Source organism: Perca fluviatilis, chromosome 21 (assembly GCF_010015445.1).
Source record: "Perca fluviatilis chromosome 21, GENO_Pfluv_1.0, whole genome shotgun sequence".
Classification (NCBI taxonomy): domain Eukaryota; kingdom Metazoa; phylum Chordata; class Actinopteri; order Perciformes; family Percidae; genus Perca; species Perca fluviatilis.
Genome location: NC_053132.1, coordinates 590,266 through 603,591, shown reverse-complemented (window position 1 = coordinate 603,591; position 13,326 = coordinate 590,266). Strand labels below are relative to the sequence as shown.

General features: G+C 40.0%; 1 protein-coding gene across 2 annotated transcripts in view; it reads right to left on the bottom strand.

Moving 5' to 3' along the window:
* LOC120551409 (microfibril-associated glycoprotein 4-like) overlaps positions 1–13,326 on the bottom strand; it is a 37,808-nt gene that overhangs the window by 3,545 nt on the left and 20,937 nt on the right. Inside the window, exons 1-3 of one of the 2 annotated variants that reach the window (XM_039788838.1) lie at positions 7,387–7,436; positions 1,324–1,382; positions 496–651 (exon numbers count right to left, since the gene is read on the bottom strand). In XM_039788838.1, the coding sequence (XP_039644772.1) occupies positions 496–651; positions 1,324–1,329 (162 nt within the window). In that variant the 5' untranslated portion in view covers positions 1,330–1,382; positions 7,387–7,436. Of the gene's footprint in view, positions 1–495; positions 673–1,323; positions 1,383–7,386 lie in introns of those variants that run through there. The other variant, XM_039788836.1, reaches the window with a different exon arrangement.

Genomic DNA, 13,326 nt, shown 5'->3' with positions numbered 1-13,326 from the left:
TCGAGCAAAGTTTCATGTTATGTCGAGCCTTCTTAGTGTTTTGAAAATAGCTATTTTGAGACTAGCATGAGAGTGCCCCTAGCTCTCCCATTCAAAAGGCCTTTTGACCCAAAAACGAGAATACAGCGAATCTTAAAAGTGGCGATTCAGTCCTAAATATGCTTTTAAACTAAAGTTTGACTCACGTACATTCACAAAATTACCCTAGGATGCATTTTGGCGAGAGTTACACTTTAACGATGGCTCAATTCCATCAAGTGTCCCAGTAAGCTATTTCAGTGAGTCAGCATGCACAATACCAGGACCTCTCCTAAGTGGAATGCAGCCATCATTCATGGTTTTGAATACACCTGTGCTTTTCCTACTATGACAGGTCAACATGTCTGCCGTGAAAAAGGTCAATGGCTTAAAGGCAGGGTTGGTAACTTTTTCCAATACACACTTTTTAATATATTGTTTAAAATGATTTTTACACCCGACAACCCCGAAGTGTACCTCGACAGCAGACCTCTCTCCAGCGGGATAGATGTTGTACACTCCACTGGGTTTGCGTTTGTCTTGCTGATAGATGGCACTGCAGTCTACCGGTTGGGGGAGCTTATGGCAGCTGGCCAACAGTGGAGCCAGCAGGAGGAGGAAGACTGAAACCAGCTGGAACAGAAGAGATGTCATTTTGACTGAAGTTTGAATCTTACAAAGTGTTTAACAGTTTTGCCTCTAGCTTCATGACGGTGTGGACAAAGTCAGCTCTTATAGACAGAAAGATGGGGCTAATTAACAAAAATGATATGCGTGGGTTGTCCCTGTAGTAGTCTGAATCAACAGAAGTACATTTTCAGGATAAAGCCTGACGTCAGGAACCTTTCGATCTGTGTTGTATTCTGAAAATTCCTTCGCTACGAGAAACAACAACCTTCGAGCTAGCAAGCTTTTTTCCAGCTTACCAGAGTACATTAAATGTAATAATACCACCTTTTCAAGTAAACTTGGGCATGGATGTGTTCACACTTATCAAACAAACTGGACTTTAGGTTCAACTTTTGGGATCCAGGTATTTCCACCATAAATTGGTGCATAAAAATGTATCACAATGCAGTCTTTAAGTCTTTGATGCTGAAAATTTCCTTGGGGGATGGCCCCCAGACCCCCCACTGTGATATGTCCCCCTCGAAAGGCTCATTTGGAGCAAGAAAAAAAAATGGTACAGTATACCCACTACAATAAATTAGACTACACAACAAAAAAATGTAATCTACTGATATCAAACTTCTTTACAGTTTCACAGAACTCTGAGATTTGTAAAATATCAGTTCACAAACTTACCTTCATTGTCAGATTCCTGCTGAAATGAATCAACTGCTGATGTAGATCTGTCTGATGCTCTGAAAAACACAATAACAATAAATAAAAAATGTTCAGTCAGCAAACTCACAGGCAACAGATTGTGAATGATAGTCTTTCTAAAGTATTTCTCTGTGTTGGCGTTCTAAATAGACGATTATCTATAAAATATGAATAAATCACAAGTGCGGCAGATTGCCAGCTCAGCTAGAGCGGTTAATGCCAGCCCTGCAGACGAACCAGAGTCAGTCAGCACCGGTGAGCGAACCCCGGGGACCGAGGTCACAGGGCTTGTGGCTAGCTGCTAGCTAGTTGCAGCAGCAGCTAATATTATAATATTAGACCCAGCACCGGAGGTCTGATCCCCATGATCTGATGCCGAACCGCCGGTGCCTCTCAGCCAGATCAGCAAGCTTAACAGCAGCAACAGAACGTTTGCTGAGATTGGTAACGGTGGCGTAACGGTAACGTTACAGCCGTGAACTGAAATTCTATTTCCTCAGCTGGTTCGACTCTCTTGAGGCGGAGTTGGCTGTGGTGGGTAGAGACAGAGAGTCAGAGGGAGGCATGGAGAGAGGGTAATAATAAATAAATGTGACATTATGAAATAAAATTCCCCTTCAAAAATACACTTATATCACAACAACAGAGATGAGATTTTAGTGTTCATTTCTTTGTTGTAGTTCAGCTTAAAAATAGGACAGTTCTACTTCATCATTCTTGTAGGATACCAGTAGGGTACAGATTTGATCATTGGCAAATTATCAAAGATGTTTTATCAATATTAATGAAGTTATGAATATGGTTATTAATAACTTTATCAAATCGACAAACAATCAAAACGGGGCACCACCCTGCTAGTCAGAGACCAATAATCAAACTGGGGAATAGTCTCATTTCTGTAGTGATCCTTTAAAAGGAAACAGAGGAAGGGATGATTTCAAGCACAGACCTGTTTGACCAGCAATTATTACAATAAGTACACAAATAATCACAAGCAACTGCTAATTGAGTATAATAAGATTTATTAACGTCACGATTATCAGTAGCCAATCAATAATCCTTCAATAATAAAACGTATATACCTTTTACAATATCACAACCAAACAAAGCAAAAAGAAAAGCAGCATGTCATGGACACGTCTGTGTGTGTGTGTGTGTGTGTGTGTAAGGGTGAGTGAAAGTGGAGGGGGCGGGGGGTGTGGGGCGGTGTCGAAATGTAGTTCTAACACAAAAACGACTCCCAAAATGGCTACTCCTGTGAGCTGCACAAAACTATTTAGCCTCAAGAGGGCGGTAGTGGTGCTGGGTGCACGAGGAGGGGTTGAAAAGGTTGAGGGGGGTTGCTAGGCAACGCGCTTGCTTAACCCAGCCCTGGTCATGTGTTTTAGCTCTGTACAAACGTAAGCCGACCCCACGTGGTTAAGCTAGCAGCGTTAGCTCGGGAACTACGTGGCTAGCTTGTGTCCGTGTGTGTTAGTGAAAGGAAAAAGAGGAAAGGAAGAGGCACTCTGATCTTAGCTATCGATAATGACCAGCTCAGTGGCTAACAGCTGATTTCCACGATTATCTCGCAGACAGTAACTAAACTCTGTGAATGGAGTGATTTAGCAGGTAACGATTATGGTTTTACCCAGCTACTTAACACAACGTAATCAACAGTATCGTGATCAATTATACCTTCACAGAAACATATTGATCACTACATGATTAAATCAGATCACCTTAATGGCAACAAGTGGTAGCGAACCCTTTGCTCATTAATAAACACACTACTTATCTCTGCCCAGACGTAAGTCTTTTACAGGTGTTCAGTCCGTTTGTTCCTGTCCATAGGTTTCCACAGAAATGAAACAGAACGGGTCCCTGGCGCTCGTCAGCGGCCACGGAGAAACTTCCCTCCAAAAAGGCAGAAAGGGGCAAGTTTAGTCGACTTTGAGAAGAAAAACGTTGTTTCCTCACTGCAGATATGAAAACATTGGTGCGTTTTCAAGGATCCACTGAAATTAAATCCACCTTCCCCAGAAAATGGAAGTTAGCACAAGTGCCTCCTGTCAGCAACGTGAGTTGCAAGCGAAGAACGAAGAAACACAATCGCCGCATCTTTTATCCTTCCTCCGCCTCCTAGTGGCGGGGTGGTGCATTCAAAGGCCCGACAGCCAATGGGAAAAATGCAACCTTGTCACAGGTGTGAAGCAGTTCTTTGCCTCACCAAGGTGGTGCGTTCCACGAAGGCCGAGCCAAGCTGAGGAGGAGAGACTAGGTCAGGCTGAGGAGGAGAGACTAGGTCAGGCTGAGGAGGAGAGACTAGGTCAGGCTGAGGAGGAGAGACTAGGTCAGGCTGAGGAGGAGAGACTAGGTCAGGCTGAGGAGGAGAGACTAGGTCAGGCTGAGGAGGAGAGACTAGGTCAGGCTGAGGAGGAGAGACTAGGTCAGGCTGAGGAGGAGAGACTAGGTCAGGCTGAGGAGAGACCAGGTCAGGCTGAGGAGGAGAGACCAAGGTCAGGCTGGAGGAGAGACTAGGTCAGGCTGAGGAGGAGAGACTAGGTCAGGCTGAGGAGGAGAGCAGGGTCAGGCTGAGGAGGAGAGACTAGGTCAGGCTGAGGAGGAGAGACTGAGGAGGAGAGACTAGGTCAGACTGAGGAGGAGAGACTAGGTCAGGCTGAGGAGGAGAGACTGAGGAGGAGAGACTAGGTCAGACTGAGGAGGAGAGACTAGGTCAGGCTGAGGAGGAGAGACTAGATGGAGCCAGGCTGACGTAATTCAGATAGTTGCGCGTCCACAGCTTTCCACCGCAAGGTCGATCACAGATTTACTGATGCCAAAATGGAGAATACGCATTGTACATACTTTATACAGAGTGAGCAGCCGCTTCGTGTGGAAGTATGATGACGTGCAACACATTTATTTGTATAAAAAGAAAATAAACACTGCAGACAAGAAAGCGAGGCAGACGATCACGGACCGACTGAATGCGTAATTGTAGCCTAAACATATACATTAGTCACGGCTCTGAATTGAAACCGTCATAATCCTACCATTCAAGGATTAGGCTACTAATCATTTTCACAAATTAACAGTTGTACTCTTTGCCTTAAATGTAAGCAGAAGATGATGTTACTCAGGAAATTTAAAATGAAGATCATTTTTTTACAACGCTAGAATATGATGCGTAAATATCTCTTTCACTCTGTTCCTCTCTCATGGGCTAAAATATAAATTTCCTAAATCATATTAACTTCCACTGCTCGCTTTTAATGCAAAGTGTACAACTGTTCGTTTTTGCAAATGACAGTGACTCATTGAATGGTTTCAGTTAAGAGCAGTATTTCATAAATGTATATTTTTAGACTATCATTCAGTCTGTCTGCTATTATCTGCCACGCTTTTTCTCGCGTTTAATTTTTTTATTTTTTATAGAGGCAGAGTTTCCTTCTCTACATATTATGTATGTAGAGAAGGCTCAAAGGCCATGACAAAAGAGGGAGCGAGGCATCGTAACTTATCAAAAGTGATTTATTTAACAAAAGAATGAACTAAACAAAACTTAACTATAACTTAAATAAACCCAAAACAAGATGTAGCAGGCGGGGTGATCCGGCCATGGTTGATGTCTGGATGTTAGTGAAGAGAAGGGAGTCTAGTCTGACCAGCTGGAGCTTTATCAGCTCACAGCTCCCAGGTCCCAATTATATATGCCTTGCTCCCTGTATATATGGACATAGAAAATGAAGACACTGAAGAAATTGGACTCTAAAATCTAGAAACTATGAAGATAATTAAGTGATAAAGTCCATACACACTGTAAACATGAATGGAACGGAGTATATTTATCAGTTATTTCCCCCCCAATATAAGGTCAAAAACCATTGAGGTGTCCTCTCCCTGTTGTTACATTAATGTACAGTAGCCTACATCACTAGATAGTTTATGGTCCAGTGAACTAAGACTATCATTTGGGAGGATTGTACAATTAGGATATGTTTTTAAATTGTACAATCCTCCCAAATTATAGTCCCAGCAACATAAATTTTGTGCTAAGAATGCCAAATACAATGCACATGGAAGTGGAACAAACATGATCCTTTATTGTTAAAGAATTAAAATAATTCAAGGTGCATTGGTCAACTATAGAAATGTACAGCATTGTATGTATTGCCCTTAGTAACAGACTTCATTTAAAACACATTTGAAATGTTATCAGCCTTTTCTAATTATCTCAACAACTGCAGTAATATATTCATCAAACTTCTAACAACAATATGAACAGCAGTCTTCATACAGCAATATAACAGTAACAATGACTGTCACATGAATAATTATAAATAAAAATGTATTTATTTAATAGTCACAACTTTAAATAATAACAGTACTTAAATAAACAGCAATAAGCACCTGTTGTATTTTAATCCAGGCTGATAACAATAGGGTAAAACCACTGCTGGGTGATCAGAAAAAGCTCCAGGATGAAATAAATCCTGAATGTTAGCCTGGTCAGGAGCAGGCTAGCTGTACAGAATAAATCTCCATGGTGATTTATGTGATTTATGGTGATTTATGTGCCTCCGAATCAAGGCTTACAGTTTTTTCCAACTGCTTACACACGTTTTCAAAACTATGTCTCCTTTTTTCAAAACTGTACACACAATTCCTAAAACTGCACACACAAAATGCTAAATGCCTCACATCTCCTTCAAAATGAAACACTGCATTCAAAATACCATAAACACATCTCAGAATGAAGCATTTGCATCAAATGGCAAACACTTTTTTCATAATAGTAAATTTTAGGATATACCATGTACACACTGTTGTTCTAAATCTAAAGCTCTTTTGTCTTTCATAAGTTTATATCTACATTTACAATGTTCTAGACAGAAAATAATCTGCTGAGAGGGGTTGAAGAGTGCACAGTAAAAAACAATCTAATGTTACAGTACAACAGAAAATATTTATTGGGCACAACGTTACGTTTGTAAGAGTAGCTCAGTGTTGTATACAGCAGCATGAAACAAGAAAATACAAGTACAAACATATGTAAACCAAAGGTATCAGTTTTAGAGTAAAGAATATGTGTATGTGTGTGTGTGTGTGTGTGTGTGTGTGTGTGTTGTGAGTGTTTGCTTGTGTGTCGGGGTGGGGGTGCGTGTGGGGGGGGGCAGGGTATGCACTTTGTGCAAAACAAAGTCTGATTGATTTGTAATGCTGAAATAGTCATTAGATAGTTGCATGCAGTATGGACGCCACTGTAAAGCTACTCAAGGTGGGCTTCTCTCCCTGATCTCATCAGAGATGGCTCTCCTTCCTCTTCTTCCCTCCTCCTCCTCCTCCTCCTCCTCCTCCTCCTCCTCGTTGTTGTCCCCTGTCTCTCCCTCCTCCTCCTCTTGCTCTCTGTCTATTGTTGGCATCCATTGTTCAAAACAGGTAATCTGACCTTTGACCTTTGTATAGACCTATACTAAAGCAATGATTGGTTAGTGTTCAGTTATGACATAATGTGTTTGCAAATGTGAGAAGTGTGTGTGTGCCCTGGTAGATAAGTGTAGCATTTTTATTGGTTGTGTTTAGAAATGGATAGCAAGTCACTTCCTGTTAGATTTTTGTGTCTTAGGTAGAGAATTGTTTGTAATGTTTTGAAAGAAGTGTTTTATGCAATTGAAAGCTGAGTGAAAGGCTGAGAAATAGCTTATGGTTTTGGAGATTTGCTGTGTAGTTTTGCACTTTGAGTGAGAGGTTTCAAAAATCGTGTGACATGAAAAGATTTTGTGTGTAAGCAGTTGGAAAAAACTGTAATTCATCCAGGATAACTGGGAAATCCCAGCTTAATCCCTTATCTTGGTTTTGTGAAACAGGCCCCAGAGCTTGTATACAATCAGTATAGCAAATACACAATCTGTTGACATTAACACAGCCTTAGCTTGGTGATATTGATGGCCAAAAATGCCTTTAGTTAGGTGTTTAAGTGTCTTTAGTTTAGGACATAAAAAGTACATAATATTAATATTCATTTAAAGTAATGTTAATGTCTCCTGGTTGGATGCTTACCTGTCTTAGAGATTTGGTGGCTTCAGAGGAAAACAAGCTGCGGCTTCTCCTTCAGTCTGTCACACCCTTACAACCTCACTGATTATATCTGCAGAAGGCACTGTGATGTCACACCAATCCAACCAATCACAAACCAGGCTGTGGCACCGGTGGGGGTTTAGTTCTCCCCAACGTTGTCCATTCAACTTTCCACATGTGTATATTCTGTTTTATCTTTTGCTTTTGTCCTGCTGATGTCAAATTCTATTGCATACAGTATCCTGTCATATAATCGTAGTAAAAAAATGCCTATGATATGCCTAATACCTATGAACAGAAGATTTCATTCCCCCCTCCTTCTGTAATGTTCATTCTGTCTGAATCAAAAAACACTTTGCAACTGTATGCAGTGTTGTAATGTAATGGAGTACAAATACTTCGTTACTGTTCTTAAGTAGAAATTTCACGTATCTGTACTTTACTTCGCTATTTAAATTTATGTCAACTTTCACTTTTACTCCACTACATTTCCTAGATAAAATGTATACTTTTACTCCGTTATATTTCCACTAAGCATCTTCATTACTCGTTACTAAAAAATTAAATTAGAAGAAATGTGTGCGACTGCTTTGCAGTGACGTCATTACCATGGATACCTGGCAGGCAAGAAACACCGATAGAATGGCGATGAACAGTGGCCAGCCATGGGAATTGCAGCCTTGCAGATTTCTAATACTACAATCAATCAACTATTTAGACCATATGCCACATCATACGTCACTTGGAACTTGTGATCAATACACAGCACCCGCTGATGTTTTCATTGCTTTGAAAGTGGCTCTACCAGACTTGGAGTTTGGAGATAAGAATCTGTCACCTTACACAAAAATCAAAGCCTACAAAAGTACAGATAGCTATCATTTTTTCAAGAGTGGACGGGTTAACAACGCTGTCGTATGGGAGCTGAAAAACAGGAATATCTTCATAATCAAAGCAAAGGTGAGTGTTACTAGTTAGCTAGCTACTGCTAACGTTTGCTAATCTGTTCCGTCATGTGGTGAAGTCTTCATCTGAATCTGTACACGCTGCCTGCCGGCCAATGACAGCTTGATAAGTAGTTCAAACCTTCTGCCAATACTAGGCTATGTATCATGTAGGGTGACCAGACATCCCAGTTTGACCGGGACAGTCCCGAGTCAAACCGGATTTATACCGATTTATACCAACCACTATGAAATTGTCCCGGTTATCAGTGATTACATAACCGATGTGGTCTTATTATAGCCCGATCATTAACTAAACCATGTAGAAAGACTAATAAAGCATCCAGCATATGATTTTAACAATGTGTTTGTGTGTGTGTGTGTGTATCAGTCAATCGTAGCAGTCTGCATAATAGATGCAGCCAGTGTTACAATGTATATTTGTTGCAATGCCTCTTCTTGTCTGTCTCGTTTTAACCAGTCTTTTGCTGACACCTGTGTTAAATTTCACAGTAGGCTTTCAGCCACGTCATACACCGTCATACACCCGTGGCCGTATTTGCAAGAAATGTTTCTGTACATTGATGTCAGCTCTAAAAATCTGCTGTTTGTTCTTTGAACTTAAGAGAATTGTGCCTGAAAAGTCCTAGAAAAGAATGTGATTTTGATTTGATGAGTGAGATTAAGAAGATATGGGAACCCTGAATATGCTTTATGCTTTACTATAAGAAAGCCACAATAAGGTTCACAATAAAAATTCTAACTGCTTGCTTTTAAAAAAAAACTTAAGTACATTAAATATCAGAAAATTACTTTTGATACTTAAGTACAGTATATATCAGATACTTTAAGACTTTTACTTAAGTAATATTCTAAAAGGTAACTTTCACTTCTACCAAAGTCTTTTTCTAGTACGATACTTGTACTTTTACTCAAGTATTGCTTTCTAGTACTTTATACAACACTGACTGTATGGTGGATCAACCTACTCTGTGGAATGTTCTCATCTTGTAAATCAGTTTTGTGTGTGAACCATGGGCACAAGAAGTATGGGGGCCAAGTGGCAATTGGGCCCCCCCAGTTTAAGGCCCTGTCTTTGCAAAAAGGTCAAAAGTTTCAACCACTGTCGTCCACCATGTGTGTGTGTAGACTGGATGTGATCAGAAACGTTTTTTACTTGCACGTAGTAGTTTTAATCTGTGCAGTTGCCACTCAGCCGTCTCTCACGGCATAACGGCAACTTCAACTGAATCTCTTTTTACTCTTTAAGTCTTTTTTTCTGCTTACTGGATGCACAGCAGCTCTGCCAACCATGTGTCTAGCAACAGCCCACGCTTCCCATCATGCAATGCTGGACTGACTATTGGGTGAACATTGCCTTTATACTTTCTGAAATGCAAATTACTTTTTGCTCGTGCTAGTTTGTAAAGTGTCTGTTCAGAACATGGTGGTTTATGTTGGTAATTGTTGGGCTTGTTTATAGTTTTAACCATTAGTGGGGTGGCTGTTAACATTTCTTTAAGACAGATTTTTTTATACCGACTGCATAACTGCCCCCCTTCTCAAATGAATCAGGCGACCTAGTAAACCCAAAGTCTCATGACTACGTGATACATGCCGTAGATAGGGTGGACATTGTTTGAGAACAGGAAATGTTCTTGATGAAAAGTATTGTGTTTCTTTTGTATCAGAAATAAAGAGTTCATTTTACCTTAGGTAAGTACCAGAGGCAATTTGATAATCCAACTCTGACAATGAGACAAAAATCTCTTACAGTATTGTCAAACTTTTAATGCTCAGAACATGGTACTCAAGACAAAGGTTGGTTTGTAATATGCACACCAGTGGGAAGCTGTTCTCTCTCTTTATACATTGGATTGGTTCTCCCCTTCTGGTTTGTGTTTTGCATGCCTTTGTTCTCAAGACAAAGGACTCACCAGCCATAGGTGAGAGCCACCTGATGACATCCAGGTGCGTAATTATGGGATTATTTTTGTGCCTTTAATTCCAAGCAAAACTTCTCAAGTATCAACCAAAAAACACTAACTCAAGCAAAAAAATTGTCACCTCAAAGGTAAAACTTAAAACTTGCAAACAAAACATTTGTGTAGTCATAAATTATTGGTATTTTATTTGTTTGATATTATGTCCTTTTGTTTACAGTTCCCTCTGCTTCTTTCTCAGTGATCAGTCTTTTGCTCTCTCCATCACGTTTGCAGTCATGCTCCCAGCTTTCTCCTTTGCGCTCCCTGAGTTTTTGTTTGCGATTCTGACACAAAGCTCTTGCGTGGGCGGGTGTTACAGGGGTGCGTCCCCATTGGCTAATGAGTGTTAAGGGAAAGTTTGAGTGACAGCTCAGCCTCAGTGAAGGTAAACTAACGTTATAGACTCAGAGTCTGGTCTGGAGGACACACAAGCCACTCCACAGCGGATTACTACAAGATTAATAAAGTGTAAGTATTGAATATATGCAGGGACGAACTGGGGCTAAAAACAGCCCTGGACTTTCCTCCAAATAGGCCCAGCATGTGCGCGACAGACACTAGCCAGGATGCCCTGATACTATCCCACAATACTGTAGCCTATCAGACAAGGTATTCCTATCAAGTAACATCTCAAAACCAATGATGAGAATTGGGGTTGTGTTTATTAATGAAGCCACAGCCTTCAAATAAAAACAAAAAATGTACAATGCCATTACATCTGCATTGAAAATAAAATACAAATAATGAAACGAATGAACAAAAACTGACAAAAACTTGTAATTATAAAACAGTACAGAGTATTACTGACAACACTTTCAGAGTGTAGCCTAAAGTAGGCTACTTGCTGTACCTGAACATGGGGATTAGATATTATATAGGCCTACACCAAAACTACACTGAGAGTGTTAGTTAATATATACTATAACTATTCAAATAAAAATGTATATGACATGTGTTGCTTTGTGTTAAAAAATTAGCATTGAATAACCTATTTAATATTTTATCAATGTCATATTACACTTTTGATTCATATTAAGGCTGTGAAATGATGAAAATGACTAGGCCCTATCAATGTTGTCTGTGAAGCTTTAAAGGAACACGCCGACTTATTGGGAATTTAGCTTATTCAGCGTAACCCCCAGAGTAAGACAAGTCCATACATACCCTTCTCACCTCCTTGCGTGCTATAAAGCTGTCTGACGGCTCCAGCGGCTTCAGGCGAGCACAGAACAGGCAGGTGAATGGTTCCAGTAATCCTACTGCTCTGAATAAGTGACAAAATAACACCAACATGTTCCTATTAACATGTTGTGATTTGTAGAGTCACAGCGTGTACAAAAAACAACGTTTGACAATGAGACACGGCCATCTTCTAACCGTAAACAAACTGGGAACTATATTCTCAGGCGGATAGTACTTGGGCGGAATGATTCGCTTTGCAGCAAGCCTGTCTGAGAATATAGTTCCCGGTTTGTTTATAGTTAGAAGATGGCTGTGTCTCATGTTACGTTGTTTTTTGTACATGCTGTGACTCTACAAATCACAACATGGATATAGGCTAAATAAGCTAAATTCCCAATAAGTCGGTGTGTTCCTTTAACAAACAACCACCAGGTCTTTGCCAGTTCCACAATAGTAAACACAAATATGAAAAACAAGGAAAAACTGCACTCTGATGGAACACAGACAGAAAGTGCAAGCTAGGATTTTTTGGTTAAACTTTTGGTTACTGAAGTGTATTAACATCTTATTGTATCTGCACATTCTATTTGACTTGTATTTAAGTTTGGGGTAACAAAGAAACCCAGATGAACCTTAACCTACTTTCAGAGGACACCTCTCTGGAAATATCTGGGATGCGTTATCAATGGGCCCTCCAAGACAGAGACAGTTGGCATGAAGCCATTGGTCAGTTATCTATCCCACCCCAATTTATGGAATATACACATGTGGTCCACACACAAAGAGCTTTAGAGTGACTTTTGAGAATCTGGGATGCTGTCGCTCTCCGAACTCTGCAGAGCTTGTAAATTGATGCGGAATTCTTTGATGTAAATAAACCTTTATAATCAAGAAACAGTGTCAGCGGATTCCTGTCCACACAGCAACGCACCATCGCTACCAAATATACTAAAAACCTGGCGACGAGGATGGTTTTACCAACGCCAACTTCATTGAAGACTGAAGATTTAGGATGATTGTTCACTTGTTTTAAGAAATGCTACCTGGGAAGATCAAGGAGAATACATGTGTACTTATTTAGATCCGGAGTTTAAATTTGTTCCGTTTCAGAATTATTGGGTTGCAGGTCATGTGACCCGCAAGGTGACACTTATGATGAAAGATTTAAAGCCTGTTGGAGTTTCTACAGTCACCAAAGGAATTCAGGAACCGTATACTACAGTAATCATTCCAAGAGTTAATAATACACAGAGGATATCTGTCACGTTGCCCACGATAACAAGTAAGAGTGTTAATACACCAACTAAATCAAATATTTTAGCAACAACTTTGAAAAACACACATGCTTCGACAGTGAAAACATCTTTTGTAACTATGATGTCGACACCGATTACAATTGTTCGGAAATTAAAAGTTGTAGTGGATGTACAGTTGAAACCAGATATTTACATACACTTAAAAAAAAACACAAAAACATTTATTTCTTTACTGTCATACATTAAATCAGAGTAAACTTTTTCTGTTTTAGATCAATACATATTAACATATTTTTTGCATTTGTTAAATGTCAGAATCGAGCGAGGGAGAATTTTTATGTATTTTTTTATCACTTTCATCAAAGTCAGAAGTATACATACACTTCCTTAGTATTTGGTAGAATTGCCCCAAAACTGTTTCACTTGGGCCAAACGTTTTGGGTATCCTTCCACAAGCTTTCTACAATAGTTTGCTGGAATTTTGGCCCACTCCTCTTGACAGAACTGTGGATGCATTTAAAGGCACACCTCAAACACAGAGCCTCTTTCTTTGAC